Raw genomic sequence first — 19,884 nt, 5'->3', positions numbered from 1 at the left:
GTTTTGGGACTCGGAATAGTTTTTTGAATATTTTCATATTATAAATGATGTTAATTTTCTTTTATTAAAAAAGCATGCGTCTTGGCAAATGTATGCAAAGTTTCGAATTCCTTTGTAACTGCTACCATACATTTTGATTATGTCGTGTCAGTTTAAGACAGAGTCTTTAACCAGTTATAGTGTTGTCTGTCAACCTGTCTGTATACATGTATAGTCATTGTACACATACAAAATTGTACAGCTGTACTTTGAACAGGAAAGATACGATATCAGAAATTCTCTTCCGAGGTTAGTATGGTACATAGAATGTCGATGGGTGAAATTATGTTAATAGGCACATTTGTTTTTGATGCACATATGTCAACATATTTGTTTGATTAGAAACATGAACTTATATCCCCATTTATGCGCAGATCAAGAATGTTTTGTTCTGGACGTGGGGGCATCTAATGTTCGCTGAGGGAGGGGGGGGGGAGGGGCATATTTTCGACTATGTACATTTCATTTTAAAAAAATAAAAATATTTATGGATTTCTTCAGGGAGGGGGGTGGATCCACCCGATTCCTCTACCTAAATCCGCGCATTCAATTAAATGTAGCCACAATTGAGGACATGTGATATTTAAAAAAAGGATAGCTGTCGCAAGTGAGCGAGCTACTAAGTGTTCTTGGTTACCGTTATCTTGTTTTATGATAAAATTTATATACATAGTTGATAATTTTTCGCGATTTTAGCGAGTAACATACCTATTATTGCATAACACTTGACCAGATCGGCCCGATGGTGGCATACGGTTGTATAGTCTGATATATATCGCAGTTGGCATTGAACCACTGAACCATTGAACCAATATCGGATCAACGGCGTAAATATTACTGTTGGCGCGATGACATTGTTGGACCAACATAGTTTATCTATCCTTGGGATGCACACGTTGTACCAACGTTGGGTCAACATCAAATTGATCACTGCTGGCATTAATACGCTGTTCCAACATAATTGCGCCGATGAGCAAAATTATCATTTTACAGACAATGGGCCAACGTAACGCCAACTTATTGGTGCAATGTTGCGCCGATAAGCAAAATTACATTTTTCGGCATTTGACCAATATGAATGATTATACACTGGTCCAACGGTGGGGCAATATTAGCATGCTATCTGGGAGCTCGCGTACGAAAAATCATCGACGGGAATCTGTTCATACAATTATAATAAGATAGCCAGTCAAAGCAGCTGTTACCCACCATAAGTGTTATTGCGATATGTTTTTTTCCGGGGATTTTTCCCGGATTTCAGCAGGGCAAAGCTTATATGTGAATTTCATTCTTGCATATGGCGTAAAAGATTTAATATATGCAGGATGATTGAAATTTTCGCACTTTTCCTCGGTAATGCATCATTTTTGAATCTCTGACTTGGTTACGAAAACTGGGACTTCTTCCCTGACATTAGATCAATCATACGGTATGAATTGTTTTTAAGTTTATCTGCAAAAACAAATGCACGTGCATGGTCATATTTTGCATATTGTTATGCAGGTTGCAAATAAAACAAAGCGCGTGTCTTTCTTTACTATCGTCCCATTTCGTTTCCTATATAGTCTGATCGTGCTAAACTTACTAGTAAACTATATAATACATACGATCTATCTTGCAAAAAAGGGCCAAAAATCTCATTAAAATACCATCTCATCGACCGGTACCATACAAATCCCGGTAGATTCCCCTCAATGGCCCGTTATACGATCGAATATCTACCTTCTAGAATATATTAGCTACCTTATTATTATTTACAATATACACGTCCAAGGTCAATGTCTCTGTTTACCCGAATTTGCTCTGACCGGCTCCCTACGTGCATCGAGGTCGTACCCGAGATGTCTCCCCCACCGTTTAAATGCTAATCACCGAACAGTGTGTCAATCCAGAGACATTGTGGCAAGATAATCTGTAAGCTCGTGTGTTTATGACAGTCATTTGAATATTATCAAGATCTATATATCTGTGTACTTACGGATGCTTACAAATCATTATGACTTAGTACTATGAAGATTGTTATCAGCATGTATATACATTCAGGTAGATAGGCATGTAATACATAGACGGTTAACTATTGCAGGACCCTTCTGACCTGGCAAAATTACAATATAATGAATATATCCTAACTGAAAATACATTATTTTGAAGGTTTAGCTTGTATATATACCGTTTGGAATTATATTTGGCCTTTCAAAAGTACTAGGTCAATATTATTTATATAAATTTTTTTTCGTTTATTTTTCCAGCCCCCCCCCCCCTCCCCCCCTAAAAAGACTGTTTTCAGCAACTCTATTCTACCTTTTATCTGTGATGACTTTCACGGATCTGAAATGGAGACGGGTGCTGAATTTCTTTAATATGCGTACATAAGTAAAAATCCTGAAATATGCCTCGAACCCCCTTCCCCCCGGAAAACTTCAATATTTTTCGGAACCCTCCCCCGAAAAGTTTTTTTGTCCGCACATGGGTACATAATGTCAGTTCATTTTATTTTTTAAAATGAAAAATAATTGGGTTATTTCTCATTATTTTTATGCATGGTACCGGGGATTGTCCAATGCTTTGGATTTTTTCAAATCAAATTTGTTCACACACTATAGAAGATGCAATTGGATATTTCAGTTTGGTTTTTGTGAATCAGCTGATTGATCTTCAGTTGGGGTCTCTCTCTCTCTCTCTCTCTCTCTCTCTCTCTCTCTCTCTCTCTCTCTCTCTCTCTCTCTCTCTCTCTCTCTCTCTCTCTCTCATTAACATACACGGTACATTGGCCTTGTGAACTATATGGACGTGTTTACACGGCAGATAAAACAGGCATGAAGGTGTCGAACACATTATACATTAATTTTCTAATTCTAGTAATAATCAGACATGTGATTAAGATCCATTGTCTTTTGTCTTTATCAGAATAAATCTTAACGAAGTTCCGATAAAAATAAAGTAGAATAAAGATAGAGCCGTTTATTCTGCGGATAAATGATGCTAATTCACGTTCGCAGTTATTGGTTGAGAGAGAGTTTTTAGGGGTGGGTAAATGTAGGTCAACATTCTAATTCGATCAATTGTGGCCTAATTTATGCATACGTATATAGTATACCATATAAGCTATAGATTCTCCTCCTTACATAGACCTCGTTTAAAATCATCATCATGGCATGGGTCTATGGTTTGTATCTCGAAAACGCATGTAAAATATCATTACGTGGAAAATTTGCGTCTTTGTTTGAATGTTTTAAATTACTCAGCATATAAGACTTATTATCGCATTTATAAAAAAAATCAAAGTTCACCATAGATTTCTATATTGGTAAATGTTTTAATATCAGTATTTTTTGCGTTTCTGGAATTGAAAGGTCAATTCCTTTCGCCCAAATATTGTAATAACTTAATTTTCCAAGAAAGAACAAGATTAACAAAGAACACCACATACGTCATTCTATGCTTACATTTGATGTATTATTTTGGCATATTTAATCTACAGTGAAGTGTTCCTGTTAACAGACGACCAAACCTTGGGTTAAAGTTTATAAGCGCGGCGGCTAACTGTATCCGCACTTTGCACCGCTGTGATGTTGATCTATGATATCATTGGGAAATCTGGTTTTGTCAAATGTTTAGATGTATGGTGTCACTCTTTCTTTAGGTATCTTTTAGACATTTTTGTTTTAACCGTTTCTCAATCTAATTAAAATTCGATGTGAGATCCGCTCGCTTACTTGCATCTATCTAACATTTAATTTTAATTAGATTGGCCATTTCTAAAACCAAAAAAAAAATATATCAAACAAACAAATAAAGACAATAAAACATAAAAGCTCGATTGTTTTAGTACTTGTTTTCAAACCCAGCTGAAATTTACCGAGATGATTAAAAAAAGTTTTTGAAATATATAATTTATATTATTGTTTGCATATCATATCATTGTATTCAAAGTTATAACTTTGACTTCAAACATATTACCATATCCTTCTGAAATATTTTTCATTTGAAACTTTATACGTATACACAATGTTCCGCTCTGCCAGAAATGTTCACCTTTGGAAAAAAAATCGGGAAGAATCTTTGAATGTTTCCTTTTTTTGCAGTTGCTGATCTTGATGGATGAAAAAAAGACATATATTAGTTGGTCTTACTTCCTTGAGACCCTTCTGACACCAATACATTATACAGTGTGCACACATAATAAGTAGTCTATCGCAGGCTCCTGCTTTGAAATTTTAAAGTATATCAATAAAAATGTGGTTCAATTATTTTCTGTTTTTGTTGTTCAATATTAATGGTAGTTTTATAGTCTTGTTTCTCTGCATAAATTTTATCTGAAACGTCTGGATAAAGAGACGATATTAAATGCTGTGTTTCTTCTTTAATGTTTACATTTTCCAGTGTCTTTGTGATAACACCACGAATCGACTTTGTAATGTATGGTCCAATACAGGTCATTAATGATCATTTCAATATCTAACGGTACAACAGCTGAAAATTATACAGTATAGAATTAACTAGTTAGGAACCAGTCTTTGAATATTATGAGGTGATAAAATACGGTCGTGCTCGATTAAATCCATCATAAAGTATAATTATACCGAGCGCAGCGAGAGGCGGGCGAAGCCCGCCTCGCGAAGCGAGGATTAATGGTAACACGTATATATAAGAAAATCAGTGAAAAATGAAAGTTGAATCAGGGGTACTAAGGCCAAAAAAAGTTTCTTCCAGCCCTGGGCGCCGCCATCTTGGCAGCCATTTTGTTTTTAAAAAGTTAGTTCGATCATTGATTGATCAGTACTTATCGATGTTTGTTGCCCCTAAACTCGATTAAATAAGTTCCAGTGTTTCAATAGAAGGTAATTCGAATTAAAAGATATTAAAAAGGAAACCAGATAATTTTCAATAGTGCTTCAATAAAAAAACACGACATGTTCTATGTTTGTCTTATCAAATTATCAGATGGAAAATCAAAACATTAAGGTCAAGGAACTGATCTTTTAGATACCGAATAAAGTATTTAATTTTATTACAGCGGCATTCATATGAATTAAATTGATAAACAATGAAAGAAGAAATAAAAAATAGCTCGGAATAACGTTTCTCTCTTCGGCTATTTCCGAAGACAAAACTTGAACGTTTTACGTCTGAAATATGACGTCACAATGTAGACTGAGCACGCGACGTTTAGTAAAACTTTGGCTAATGATCTGAGTAGGCAACCAGGCGAATCCTACTGTGTGCGTTTCAAATAAATTTTATTCTACAAAAATCAAACTGCACTGTGGTAAATCTGCGCTCGGTCCAAACGGTCACACCGTTTACATATTAATTATAGTACTACAGTGTATATATATACATGTACTAGTATCTTAAATGTTACGTTGCACAAGAATACATTTGCAACTCAGCATATTCAACGCGATGTTATTCTGGTATTCTAATGAGCCATTTTACTCTAGAAAACCTAAACAGTTTTAATATTTAATGCATATTATTTTGTATATTAAGATAACACCTAACATAGGTTTGAATACTAAAGTATTATGATACGTCGGCGGATTATATATTTATTACCATGTTATTATGTGTGATACCGAATTGCATATTGCAAATATATAATTGCTTTTAGTATTTTAAACTTTGCCTTACATCTTAAACTTTGCTTCACATATCACGCTGTTGTAAAATGCAGAATGATAAACTATTTTTAACAGTCATTTCCGACATGTTTGACACAAATAATTTCAAACGATTGTACGTTAAAAAACATGACTTTCAAGCACCTTTCCGTTAATTAGTTAGCGCTTGTTCTTTTTGTGTGTAATGAAACTTCTTACTCCGTTGCAAGTACATGAAAAGTAATATGTAAACGGTGTGACCGTTGGACCGAGCGCAGATTTAACACAATGCAGTTTGATTTTTGTGTGATAAAATCTATTTAATTTTAAAACGCGCACAGTAGGATCCGCCTGCATGGTTGCCTACTCAAATCATTCGTCAAAGTGAAACTAAACGTCGCGTGCTCAGTTTACATTATGACGTCATATCTCAGACGTAAAACGTTCACGTTTTGTCTTCGGAAATAGCCGAAGAGAATTACGTGATTCCAATTTTTTTTTATTTCTTCTTTCATTGTTCATCAATTTAATTCATATGAATGTCAATGTAATAAAATTGAATACTTTATTCAGAATCTAAAAGATTAGTTTCTTGATGTTAATGTTTTTATTTTCCATCTGATAATTTGATAAGACATACATAGAACAAGTCGTGTTTCTTGATTGAAGCACTTTTGAAACTTATCTGGTTTCCTTTTTAATTTCTTTTAATTCAAATTACCTTCTATTGAAACACTGGAACTTATTTAATCGAGTTTAGGGGCAATAAACATCGATAAGTACCAGTCAATCAATGATAGAACTAACTGTTTAAAAAGAAAATGGTTGCCAATATGGCGGCGCCCAGGGCTGGAAGAAAATTTTTTTGGCCTTAGTACCCCTGATTCAACTTTCATTTTTCACTGATTTTCTTATATATACGTGTTACCATTAATCCTCGCTTCGCGAGGCGGGCTTCGCCCGCCTCTCGCTGCGCTCGGTATTATATTTTGAAGTTAAAATACTTTCATATAGGAAAAGCTTCTAGATTTCCGGAGGAGAGTGAGGATATAAGTTTAATTGGAAGCTCAGCTTGTTCCACATATAATATAGCACTTAAACTATATGTATTTTTACTAAAATAAACAGATATAAAGAAGGGAAAGTTCATAAGATATCCGTAGTCCTTAATTTACTGTCCGTGTGTATATATGTTAATGGAGAGCTGCATTAGTTTGGCTCCAGGGATGATAGGAAGTCGACGACATGACAACGCACTTAATGACCTCCATAAAACCGCCATTACTGAATGAGGAGATTTGTAATCTGTACCTTTGGTATTTTTACCTTGACTTTTACGGTATATCTTAATGTCAAAATGTTCATGTAAAATTTTTAACCTATAGAAATAAAAGCAATCGTCATTAAAAAGAACTGTTCAAAACTATTGATAAATAAATTATCATTTTGAAAATTAAAACAAGTGTTGCGGTATATTTCTATAATAAACTCTTCAAAAATTCCCAGATCGATGTGCTTTTCCGAGAAGAAGCTAAAATTTGACAAATTTTGTTTTACTCTAAATATTTCAACTAAACAACAACTTTGCATCACTTTGCAATTGTATTTCTTTAAAAACGTCATGACCTCTGCATGCAAGATAGAGAAGGGGGCATTTTATACCGGTATCTCGCATATATACCTTAATGGATGACAAGCATATAATATACCACACCAGTCGAAACCCTCGTAAAAATTATGATACAGCATATTTTGATATTTGTCCTACATTATGTTAATTGATATTATATGTCCAGGTGTCGCCTAAAAATGTCAAGCTGCCGGTGGCCATGATGGAGTGTGACGTCACGCATCTGTGACGAGACGGCCTGAACTTTGACCTGAAAAGATCCCATTAAAGGAAGAGAACTGCGGTTGAGCGATAAGATACATATGCATCGTATCGCCCGAAGTGGACTTTAATATCACTACAAAATGAACTTATCATTCGAAGGTAGAAAATGTTGAAATTATTGTTGTATCGTTTAGATCTTGATAAGGTTTTTGATTAGTCTCCCCACAAATTTTGTTTTCTCTTTTTATCAGTAAAAGGTATGACCTGACCTCAAGTACACAATTCAAAGTGATTGAGACAATTAAATAAACAATTCTTTCTTATTATCGTAATACATATAGAAAATCTTAACAGATTATACTTTTTTTTCTGATGTATAATTATTGATGTGTACAATACGGTGACATTTAATTGACCGTTTCAAAGTTGACGCACTAAGTTATAGCATCTCTAAATTTATAGCTTTTAAAAAGTTACATAAATCACAGGGTCAAAATAAATTTTTTATTTCAAGTGATTTCTTTAATTCTTTCTCCCCCCCCCCCCCCCCCCCCCAACAAACACACTTTCAAATACGATGCTACATGCATGATTACAATGTTCAATGGAGTTGCTACTTCATGTACATGTATATTTATTTGATATGACAGTCCGGTTCTTTCTTTCTTTCACTCTTTCTATAACCTATAAATGCAATGTGTACTCACTCCATTCCCCTTAATATACAATGGAACTGGAACTCCTGTATTTACGATCTTTTTACTTATTTAAATACTTTTAAAAAAAAAAAGTAATTTGATGAATTTGTAAATTTATAGGGTAAAGGGTTTCGATGAGAATGCATGCTCCTATGGACCTTGAATGTGCAAAGTAACAAAAATTATCCCATTAGAGATTGATTTTTTCTGAACCAGTTTAATGATAAACAAAATACCAACATATTTGATCATGACGATGTTTATACATGTGTACATCTGCGGGCTCGCCGACAGTACATGCAGACCTCAATGTAAACCTGTACTATTTATTTTGGCGCGTTATCACTTAGGCGTTGGTCCAACAGTCGAGTACCTGTGGTCTGTCGGTGTAACGCGGGGTCCACATTTTTCGAGAGATAGCGACCAGATAACCAATGACCCAAGCTCAGGTCCAACTCAAATTGAAAAGTCCCCGGTCTGTAGCCTACTCGAATTATATGCTTCACATATGTGCATTGCTTTTACGATATAATTATAGAATTTGTAATGAAACGATAATTTATTATAATTTATAGTTTATTAAGGTAAGCGAGATTGATAGTTTTTAGGATTTTACAATATATGATCTGATTTTTTGGGGGGTGTGGGGGGGGGGACATAAGTACAATAGCAAAGAAAGCGTCTCTCAGGCGATCGATGCATTGCTGAAAACAGGACTAACATAGCAAGTACCTGTCACAGAAGACCCCATAGAGGTGAGGTCGGTGAGGGTGGGGCGCATTTGATTCATGGTTGATCCTGGTTATTGTAAGATTGACGATTTTAAATAGTCATTGTATTTGATGATTTAAGTTGACGTTGCGGATGTTTTCATCTATTTCCTTTTTATATTGACTTGTTCAGAAAGGAAAGAAGAAATAAAAGGCCAACAGGAACATTTTTATAACTTCCTTGACATTGTGTCTAGAAACGGGTGAATCATTTGAATTTTTAAGAAAGGTCATACATAGCCTTCAATATTGTAGATTATAAACTTAGAAGGAAAATATTTCCTTAGAAGTGACATATTCTAACGTGTTGAACAGGAAAGTTATATCAAGTTAATTAACTTCCTTTTGCTAGCCTTACATTGTATCGAGAAAAACTTGTTGGTTAGTGAACTATATAACACCCCAGTCCACTCCCCTACCGACCCTGACCCTCCTATGCAACTACCAAAACGAGTGTTCGTTATTTCACATTATATGATCCTCTAGTAGACGTTTCTTTTATTAAAAAGATTATACAGTCATATTTTGCCCGAAGCAGGCCATTTCACGTCGAAATATTTTGAAACGAGAATGCAGCAATAATTGTAATAACGTACATGTATCCACAAAAGAAAAAAACGCGATATGGCGTATATATACACGCATGATAGTGAATATTTTCATGTAAATATCTGGATATAAGTGTTTGTGCGTTGACGTGTCTGTTTCTGCTGACCTACATGTACACGTACAGATTGTACATGTATGTGTACGATATATATGTGTCATGTATGGAGTACAGTTTGTTAAGGATGTCAATGGGTAACCAGAGAGAGGACGATATACTTATTATTACGTCGTTATGATTTTGATATCGCGCGATATAGATAACAAGTAAAAATCTGATCTATGTGAGAAAAAACCCATTAAAACATTTGAATAGCAATCTGTGTTTCGATTACAAACCATTTATTTTTCCATCCTATATCCCAGCACACAATAAAAATGCATTATAATGCATTGAGAGAGAGAGAGAGAGAGAGAGAGAGAGAGAGAGAGAGAGAGAGAGAGAGAGAAAGAGAGAGAGAGAGAGAGAGAGAGAGAGAGAGAGATTATCTACTGTGAACGAATGTTATTTGTTACGCATGCCATGCATAATCCAAGTAAAGTATAAGGACTGGTGGGTATACGTAGAAGCTGGAAATGCCGTCTAAGATACTTAACCTCCTCACTAGTTATTTTGCGCTCGACTCTAGCTCTAAATAAGTAGGATTTGCATGTAAATGGCCTTAATGTCGTTGGCTATATCTTCAGCAATAATGCCTGCTTATTTCGTCAACTGGTGCGAATGTGTCAATAATACTTAGTTTTACATCTGTAGCTTCGCTGGATGATACCGGTATATATGAATGCATATGTAAATAAGTTATAAGATCTATCCTGTCCTTGTAACCCATGATTTGATATGTTTCACATGTAGATCTTGAGCTGGCCGCGTGATTGCATCAACTTAGAAAAATGGGCTAGATACTATCCTGGTTAACTATAACAAGTGCATTAGATAAATATGAAATATGATTTCTCAATCATACCCGGCTGGCAGTAGTTCAAATATTGATTTAATTGTAGGGAAATGTGTATGTTCAGAACATGTTTTAGTATATGTTTTATCAACATTATCAAATATCATCTCGCTTTAGACACGTCAACTAGCGACAAGAAAGGGGCTACCCCATTCGATTACATGTAGTGAAAATGTTATATGAGAGAGAGAGAGAGAGAGAGAGAGAGAGAGAGAGAGAGAGAGAGAGAGAATATAATTATTTATATTTCAGCCGGCTGAAAAATGTTGACCATTATATCATTTTGAGTGCATATAGGTTTAGAAAAAAAGAAACCCAATACAATTTGTAAAATCATGTTTAAGATTTCATTGGTGTAAATACTAAGTTAACATTGATCAATTCATTAATCTAACAATCACGAGTTTTTAAACATGTTTAGCACCACTAAAATTACACATGTATACATACAGCAATATATAACATGAATTAATTGTAAAATAAGACTTGTGATGTAATTGGAAATAGAGTGCATAGACTATTAAACTTACAACACATGTACACACTGAACAAAAATATCCCATTCAAATCATACATCATCAATAACAATATATCCAACACATGTAATGAATCAATGAAAGTAATTAAAGTCGAATCAGAGAGTTGCGCTCAACGCAATAAAACAATTTTTGTTTCATTAAGAAATCTAATTTATATGACTTTATGCAAATTAAGTAATTTAATGTAAATTGTTTAGCATTCCAGAGAGCCATGCCATGTTTCAAATTCGCAACGTTGTTCTTTCTTGATGCAAAAATGGAACCTTTTAGTCTGGTTTTTAAAAGTACGTGTAGGGGAAAAATCCGTTGTGGATTTCGTAATACTATAAAAATCGACCTATTCCGATGTTGCACAAGTTAAAAAAAACTTGCTATACCTGTTTAGGAATGTTGTATTCATATAGAAAAATGATACACGTTTATACATGACCTCTGGTGTCAAACAAGGTGAAGGGGCACTTGGTACTCCATTCATGTTAATTCAACATACACAGACTCAGACGTGTGCATCACACCTAGTCACATGTTGGGCTTAATAAGACAAATTATAAGGAGGTCAAAACAACCTGTCGCATGGGTTTTCCCTTAGGTAACGTTAACACCTTTTTAAGAGACAAAAAATCAACAACTCAAAAAGGTATATGCAATTGTTTGCATGGTGTAATTTAAGAACTTAAAAAACGAGAAATTAACTTGTGAGTTCCATCGTGTTGTTTCAACATGGCATGGTAGGGACAAACTCTAATAAATTACTTTGTTCAGCTTTGAGTAGGTAAAATGATTCGGCGGAAACCAGCCCAGCCGATTAGTAATGCAATATGATTCAGTCTGCATTTAAGATTCTTTCTCTCTTTTTCTCTCGATCTCTCATCTCTCCCATAAACCTACTTAATTGTAGAGAGACATGCTTCATGTTATGTAGCATATTGCACTGTCAACATTAATATTATCTAACAAGTCAATAAATATTTTGCAACATCTCCCGGCAAGTATATGACCAAAATAAAATGAGAATTAAATAAAAAGATGAATTTATGCATAGACTTTTATACGCACCACTTACGTCTCTCTCTCTCTCTCTCTCTCTCTCTCTCTCTCTCTCTCTCTCTCTCTCTCTCTCTCTCTCTTCACAATGGAATAAGAAATAAGAACACATAAAAAATACAAATGAGCACTTATATTCATTCACCTATACAGCCAGAAAAACCTTTCTCACGTTGTCATATACAAAAGGAAAAGAAAAAGAATTTCAATTAATTGGACTAGGGGGACTTTTTTGACACTGTGTATAAAATAAATTCTAGCTATGCATGGACAGATAATGAATGGTTCTGATAGCGTTGTTGTTTTCGGAATAATCAACATAACTAAATGTTTCAAATATATGAATTCTTGCCTGGGGCTGTGACACGCACTAAACAATGGGACAATCTACACTATCACAATGTGCTTTTAGAGCTTTTTTTTCTTCTTCGAATACACTACCATATGCAAAACAAAAGGACATACATGACTTTACTGATGAGATTTAACTGAAAACAATTACCTATGTGATGAAATAAATGAACTGGATGGGGGGGGGGGGTTATTTTTTGACACGAAGGGAATAAAAATGAAAGTACAACCTTTTACATCTGGTGCTCAGCACAGATTATCGACTTACAAAGAATTTCGGTGGAATGCATTCTGAAAAACCATCAGAGAAAAAAACCTTGAGATCCGTACCAACTGATAGCAACAGTGTTATTGAATGAAGTCGATTTTGTTTTACATGAAAGCATGCGTAATATGACGGCTCGAGACAGTTTTCTACATTTAAGGCTCTCCCTATTGATTAATGCTTTATAAGAGGATAGTTCTGAACTCAGGCTTCTGAATATCTCGTCGAGTTCCATCATCGATCAAACTTGGTCACGCCATTCTATTCTCTACCATTTTTATCGAGTATGTTTACTTCATATATTTTTCAGCAAATCGAAGGCAGCCAAGACGAAGAATGATGAATCTTAGACTCCCAACAAGCACAAAATGCAATATTCATGAGTTTCGGTTGATATAACACATACACACTACTTTTTATCTATCTGGATTTCATTTTATTCTTTCCTTGCTTCCAAGTTTTCATTTTATAGCACCATATTGTTTAAGTATTTTTCTTCGAACACACGCTGTTATCTTTGTTAAATTGCTATATGTATAAAGTTTTGGCAGGATACCGGATTTCAATATTTATATATAGGTCACATAAAAATTATCGTTTTCTATGAACTTTTAAATGCTTCGAAAGATGGTCGGACCTCGAAAACTTTTTCTCACAAATTTTGCACTGATACGGTTTAATTCCTGAATGCGATCGTTTATGCCGTGCAAGTTCATCCGAGCGTGAAAACCTCCATCCGCAGCCGGGCCAAGTGCAGGAGAATGGTTTCTCACCCGTATGTCGCCGCAAGTGAGCTTTCAAATGAGAGCTCTTGCTGTAAACTTTGTTGCATCCATTATAGGTACAGTGGTATATTTTCTCGTCGTTTTTGGGGTCTTTGGTTCCGGATGCGTTTGTTGCTCTTGGAATCGTTGGTTTCGAAACAGCGCCTGCTGAGGCAATGGTATTGAGGAGACTAGTATGCGAAAGTAGCGAGTTAGCAGACGAGTGAGACAGCGGTTGCCTAGTGATACTAACGTGATGGCCTTTAGAGTAAGCCACAAACTGAGTATTTTTAGGTAAATCTATCTTATATTCACTTACATTGTTTTCGTTGGTGGGCTTTGCACAGTAATTATGCATTAAACTTTCCAGTCCAACTCCCAGTACAACGAATTCACTGTCCGGCGACTCGGGACTAGAAGATTCCTCTTCGAAAACGTCGTCCCTACCGGAACGGTCACCACACGACGACGCTGGCGACAGCGATTGGTCAATGTTAAAAAACTGGCTACAGTACGAATCACAGAAGGAAGAGACTTTGGGGCTACATTTGGTGACGATTTCTGGACTCACCGGGTCGGGCTTTTCTATACTGTCCGCGAGTCCCTGAGAGAACAAGTATTCCAAGTACACTTCGTCGTCCATGCTATCTAAACTCCAAACTGAGGAAGATGGACTGCTGCTCCGGCATCCGTCGTACGTTACTTCCGCCTCCTCACCGGATGAGTTGAGTCGCTGTAACGTGAACTGCTCCCTCTCCAAGCTAGAGCACAGCGGAAGGAAATCTTCCATGGCCGCGAATATATTACCTCACTCCGGATCAATGTGGTGCGTGTCCCTTCTTCTGTCTATCCGTCCAGTAACGAAGTTGTTCGATGTCAGTACATGGGCAAAGACGCTATCAATTTTATTTTTTCCGCCGTCACCAATCAATGCATTTAAGTTTCTTCTACTAGTCTATGTGTGTCGTCTGTAAATGTTGTAGGTAGATTTTTTTCTGTCTATTTTCTCTCTCATTCACTCCACGTGGTGCAGTATAAATAATATTGTCGTTTGCTTGAATAATGATGTATATACCTGTTGGGCTCGCTATAATACGTCAAGGCGAACGAGACACTTCTGTGGCCTGCCGGTTTGTAAATGTATACGAGGCGACTTAACGTACAATGTCTTATGAATGAAAAGAAAAATAATTGTCTTATCACTACTCGTTATTACACGAATCATAAGTGGTAAATGTAGCGACCTATTAATATCAGCGGCGATTGGTGGATGGAGTCATTAGTCCCCCCATCACGAGATTCAAGTGAGATTACGGGGGGACCCTCTCCACTTTTATGCCCCCATATTTGCATATCTTACCATCCCCTTGCTTACACTGTGTGAATTATATATATATCTATGCCTGGACCTGTTGGATGGAAAATCCAGGTCAAAACTAAGGGATGCAGATACTGCATGCCTCAATATAAACATAATCTGATAATAGTCACCGGCCGGAGATATCGCCCCAACATCAAGGGGGAACTTTTATCTTTTCTTCACTCACATGTCTGTATATCATTTAGCCATCCCCTATACCTATCACGGTGTGTGGGGTTTGTTCTCACCCCCCCCCCCCATCCCCTCCAACTCCCTCCTTTTTTGCTTCCGAGTTTTACGAAGCAATCCAATATTTCAGCAATGCAAGATTGTTTACACAATCGATTAAAGATCAAGTATTCATTTCTTTTATCTGTGTTTCTATTCATTTCTCACATGGAAAGGCTTTTTTTTCAATACTTGGTCAGCTAGGTCTACTTGGTATGTATCGACATTAGAGCACTCGTTTAATTGTAGACGAGTCTATATAGTAATTAATGTATTGGCACTCTTAATAATGCGAGTATTAGTATTCGTTTGTAATTCAGAGACGTAAAAACATTAATTAACGATTCATTCATCATAACACAATATACGCATGAATGGGATGTGTCCTTATATAGAATACATAAATCTCTGTCTTACAAAAATCCTGAAATCCGTCTTTTAAATGCAGAGTTAAATATAATTGTAAAATTTACTGAAGTATATATGAACCTTGCATTTAACGTAATTGTTTTTCATTTCAAATCGTGCATTTTAATATGCAACATATTACGACTTTTGACACCCATTATGAATTTAAGTACACTTTACATGCGCATAGGTATAAGTGTATATTTGTATAAATTTCATTTTCATAAATGTTAAACGTAGAAAACATGTAATTAATGGGATGGTCCTTAATCAAAATATTAATGCATTTAATACACGTACATAAACCTTTCAGTGCACATGTATGGAATTTTTTGTTTTGTTTCTTTTTTTTCTTATTTGTTTTCAGATTGTTTTTTTTTTCGGGGGGGGGGGGGGTAGAAAGTGTGTTATTAACCTAGCAAATCAATAGAAAGAGAAAAAAATCATTCCATTGAGAACACTCCTTCCGTTTCCTCACCCAGGCATTGCGGACGGTTAGGGTCCAAGTGGATCTTGTGTTTACACTGGTTAGATCGCTTGTGGGCAATCAATGATACAGAAGAACACCACGCAATGCCCCAGTATTGATACTTTGAGCCCGCTTTTTTAACGTTATCGCGTACGTAATAACTTGGGATTTCATACATGTTCTGGCCGCCCTAGTGCAGTTTATTATTGATAGAATGTAAAATGGACGACCTCGTCGTGTAACGGACATATTTTGACCTTCTTAGTGCAGTGTATAACTATAAGCATGTGTTAAAAGATTAATATAAGGTATGCATACCTGACCTAAAAATCATGAATCAATACTAGTATTGTTTCATTCATATGTGCTGTATTCTCTTAAAAATTTGCAAACCAGTTTATATTTGAGTAGGACAAACTTCTGATCCTTTTAAAGTGGTATGGCCGGGATACCTCTCGATATCGATGTCGATAAAAGTACATTATAATCAAAATACTTTTCACCGTTTTAAAACCTTTTAAATCATACACGTACAATATTTGACGAAACCACCCCCCCCCCCCCCCCCCCGCAAAAAAAAAAATTGTTTCAAAATTGTTGGAAAGATAAAAGTTGTAGAAGCCCCGAGGGGATTCGAACTCGTGACTTAAAAAATTGTGGTCAACGTACCTACGTTACCTATTGCGCTACGTTTTCAAGCAACACTGTTTGGGAAGAAAAATTGATAAAATTATAATTGATTTTTTAATTTGTTTTGATTTGAATTATGTCACAATATAAAGACGTCCATACCATCTTCAGTTTGGGCCGGGTGCATTTCGTCTTGGAGATTTTTGCAAGCCTCTAATTTGTTTTTAACCTAGATGTATTTGTCTCTTCGTGAACGTTTATTGGGCATCTTAATACAATAAAACAAATAAGCAATAAAGATGCCGTGTACAGAGAATTAATTATAAAAATCCTCTGAACATTGTCACTTTTTAAATTTTAAATTTAAAGTTGAAATCATTACATGACGATGATTTTTAACTTTAGTTTGACGATAAGTTAAGGGACTGTATTAGAAGCTCATGAATATTTGATCGAATCCTTTTTAAATTGCTGTAGTTTTATGCTGTCGTCCATTGCACACATTAGGTCGATGATAAAGTAAACTTCTCCCCTCTTAACGGCTTACTCAGCGATATTGCATTGTATAATATTACAAGTGTTTTTAATGCAAATTTAGATTATATAAACGATATCCTTGATTCTCTTAAAACGTAAGATCCATCATGTCGGCAATGCGTGATTGTAACGAATACATTGTAAATAAATTAAAACATCTGAAAGTTTTAAACAAATTAAAACGATGACTGAATGTATCCTGATAAATAGCGTTTCTGATGGTTAGTGTTGAAAAATGTCAAATACGCTCTCAAATATTGTTAGTTTTTTTGGGATTGAAGAAAGAAAAAGTCATAGTATTCCAGTTTTAAGAGGGCTGGAATTAAGGTCGTGACCATTTTTTGACTCTATTTATCTCCTCTAAAAGGAGAGCTTGGTATGAAGCAATAAGACAAATATTTTTAAAAAATCTCAAGGCTAAATTATTTTGGAATTTTTCTTACTTGATTAAATTGATGGTAAAATATTCTCATTTCTGAGATTTAAGAGCAGATCCTATGTGTAACTTGTTGACCATCCACAGTCTTTTTAAAATACAATGTGAGAGGAATTTTAAACTTAGGTTGCACTGATAGCTTTCATAAATTGCGCAACGTCAAATTCGTTGCGAAATCTTCTGTTTTACTCCGCATATATCAAGATGCTGTAAACATATGTCATCATTATTTGTTGTGGTTCAGTTTAGGGGATATCACCAATTTCAACCGAGATCTGTTGATAAAAACAACGATCAAAGCTGAGTACCGCTTCCTACTTAGTCCCAAGAGGGCGCTTGAGAGTTTCCGGTAGTGACTCTTTTTACATGAGAGGTATATATAGTCTTTATTTCGTAACACAGAGTCAAAACACAGTCTCCAACGCTCTCCGACCCAATTAGTGATCTTCATTCATATACTAGAAGACGATATTTCATAAGTGGACAGCAGAAGTTACAAATACAAGAGGTCATTTAAATTGTTTCAAACAGCAGCTTCTGAAATAAACAGAGTGAAGGGTAACGTACAAAGGCCGTGTCAACGCTAAAGATCCTAAGTTTCTATGAAAATAAGTAGGTGCAATGCATACTGTCACGTGGTAACCAAAGATGACACACATTAATATACTTCAAGTTCTTGGTTTTTTTCGGCGTCGTTTTTTGAAGTTATTGCGTCAAAGAATAGAAAGCATGTGATATTGACTCATGTAAAACCCCAATACATCTCCTAAAAAATCATGTCGGAATCTTTGAAACCCTTTTACATACATCAGTTTTGATGATCGCATTTATCATAAGTTAAAAGTTTTATTTTCAACTCACAGTAGACGACTTGCATTTTCCCCTTGGAAACATTTCACTAGGACCAATAACCTGGCTATACATACAAAAGACGTTCGAGGACCATTAAAATCGTACGTTGTAATACAATGTATAACTGACCTGATGCTAAACACTAACCTTAACGTTTTTTGGTAAATGGAAATTTGCAACCTGTCAACATTACATTAGTTGATATAATAATATGGTTCGCTAAAATTTAACAACGCGAATTGCGGAACCAATCAAGGATTGAAAAAGAATTAACATCTTAGGTATAATCATGCGCTGATATAGAGATATTAATTTGACGCAATATTTACATAGAAATATTGGTGTAGGCATCCTATCTCGTTGGATACTTGTTGGAAGCAAGTTAATTCCTAAATCTCTCCCCCCCCCCCCCCCCCCCCTTAGAAAAATTGTCTTGATCCACGCATGATTACCTCTGGAAAACAACGTATATTTACGTGATTGTGCATCACTGTGACAATGTTGTTACACAATCATCAAAAGAAGACATTAACCAATGCATTTATGGCTGCACTAGGAAGAACACATTTTTAAAAGAAAGAATTAAGTTGAGGGTTATTGTCGAAAACCGTGACGCCAAGTGAAATTGGAAGCACGTAATTTAATACATGTATATACTGCACATACAACCTATAAATACCAGTTTTCTTAATATTATTATGGTGAAAATGAATTTGAAATGAGTTGTTTTTCTGTTTATCTCATTTATACATCTATTGGTGCAAACAATTTACATCTTAAACTTTATTCCGTTTTACATAGTGAGTATTGGCCTTCTACCAATATGTTATAAAATACACAAAGTAAGAAACAATTTCTTTAAACAAACAAAAGACTCATTCCAGCTTTGAGGCAGTTTCCAAGTAAAGAAATTCAATATTCATTCGGAGAGCAGTAGATCATATGGATATAGAACCATTTTAACAAGAGCTTGGACTTTGGGCTGTTGAGCCAAACGGCTATGTGACGTAGGTCTGTCTATTTCATTGTAGGCCATTCAGCCATGGCTCTTTGAAATCAACAGGATTTGTCTGGCTTTTTTGAGCTAAGACTACGCAATCGGTGTGTATTTCGCTTGACACCGGCGTCATTTTAACTTGTTTTGACGCAAGAAATAGATCGTTACCACCTACTGAAAGTCCAAGGTCTTGTTAAAATGGTTCTAATATTTAAAGTTTATTCAACTCAGCACCCATAATTGTTATGCATATCTTTTATTTGTCTCAATTCGCGTTCATTAATTAGACACTGTTCTTGTCATCCAGAGAGGAGGTCATGATATCCGAATTTGCTCTGCGTCGTGTGATTAAATTATGGAAAATTGTATAGGTGCATATATTCATATCATATGGTGGCATATATCTGCCCCTTGTGTGCAAGTTATTTTTCTATTAATTATGTCTACATGCAAGATAAATATGTTGACATGCAAGATAGTAATGTCAATATTCAACAT

At 35.4% G+C, this 19,884-nt stretch overlaps 1 protein-coding gene across 1 annotated transcript; it reads right to left on the bottom strand.

The window, feature by feature from the left end:
- Window positions 1-10,827: 10,827 nt before the first annotated feature.
- LOC105329439 (uncharacterized) lies at window positions 10,828-14,780 on the bottom strand. The gene has a single exon (XM_011430689.4). It carries the CDS (start codon window positions 14,257-14,259, stop codon window positions 13,297-13,299), a length of 963 nt encoding a protein of 320 aa, XP_011428991.3. The 5' UTR covers window positions 14,260-14,780; the 3' UTR covers window positions 10,828-13,296.
- Window positions 14,781-19,884: the final 5,104 nt, after the last annotated feature.

The sequence above is a fragment of the Magallana gigas genome, chromosome 4 (assembly GCF_963853765.1).
Source record: "Magallana gigas chromosome 4, xbMagGiga1.1, whole genome shotgun sequence".
Taxonomy (NCBI): domain Eukaryota; kingdom Metazoa; phylum Mollusca; class Bivalvia; order Ostreida; family Ostreidae; genus Magallana; species Magallana gigas.
This window is presented reverse-complemented; position numbering and strand designations above follow the sequence as displayed.

Excerpts from the sequence above, each read along its gene's own strand:
- LOC105329439 (XM_011430689.4), bottom strand. The coding sequence starts at position 14,259 with ATGGAAGATTTCCTTCCGCTGTGCTCTAGCTTGGAGAGGGAGCAGTTC.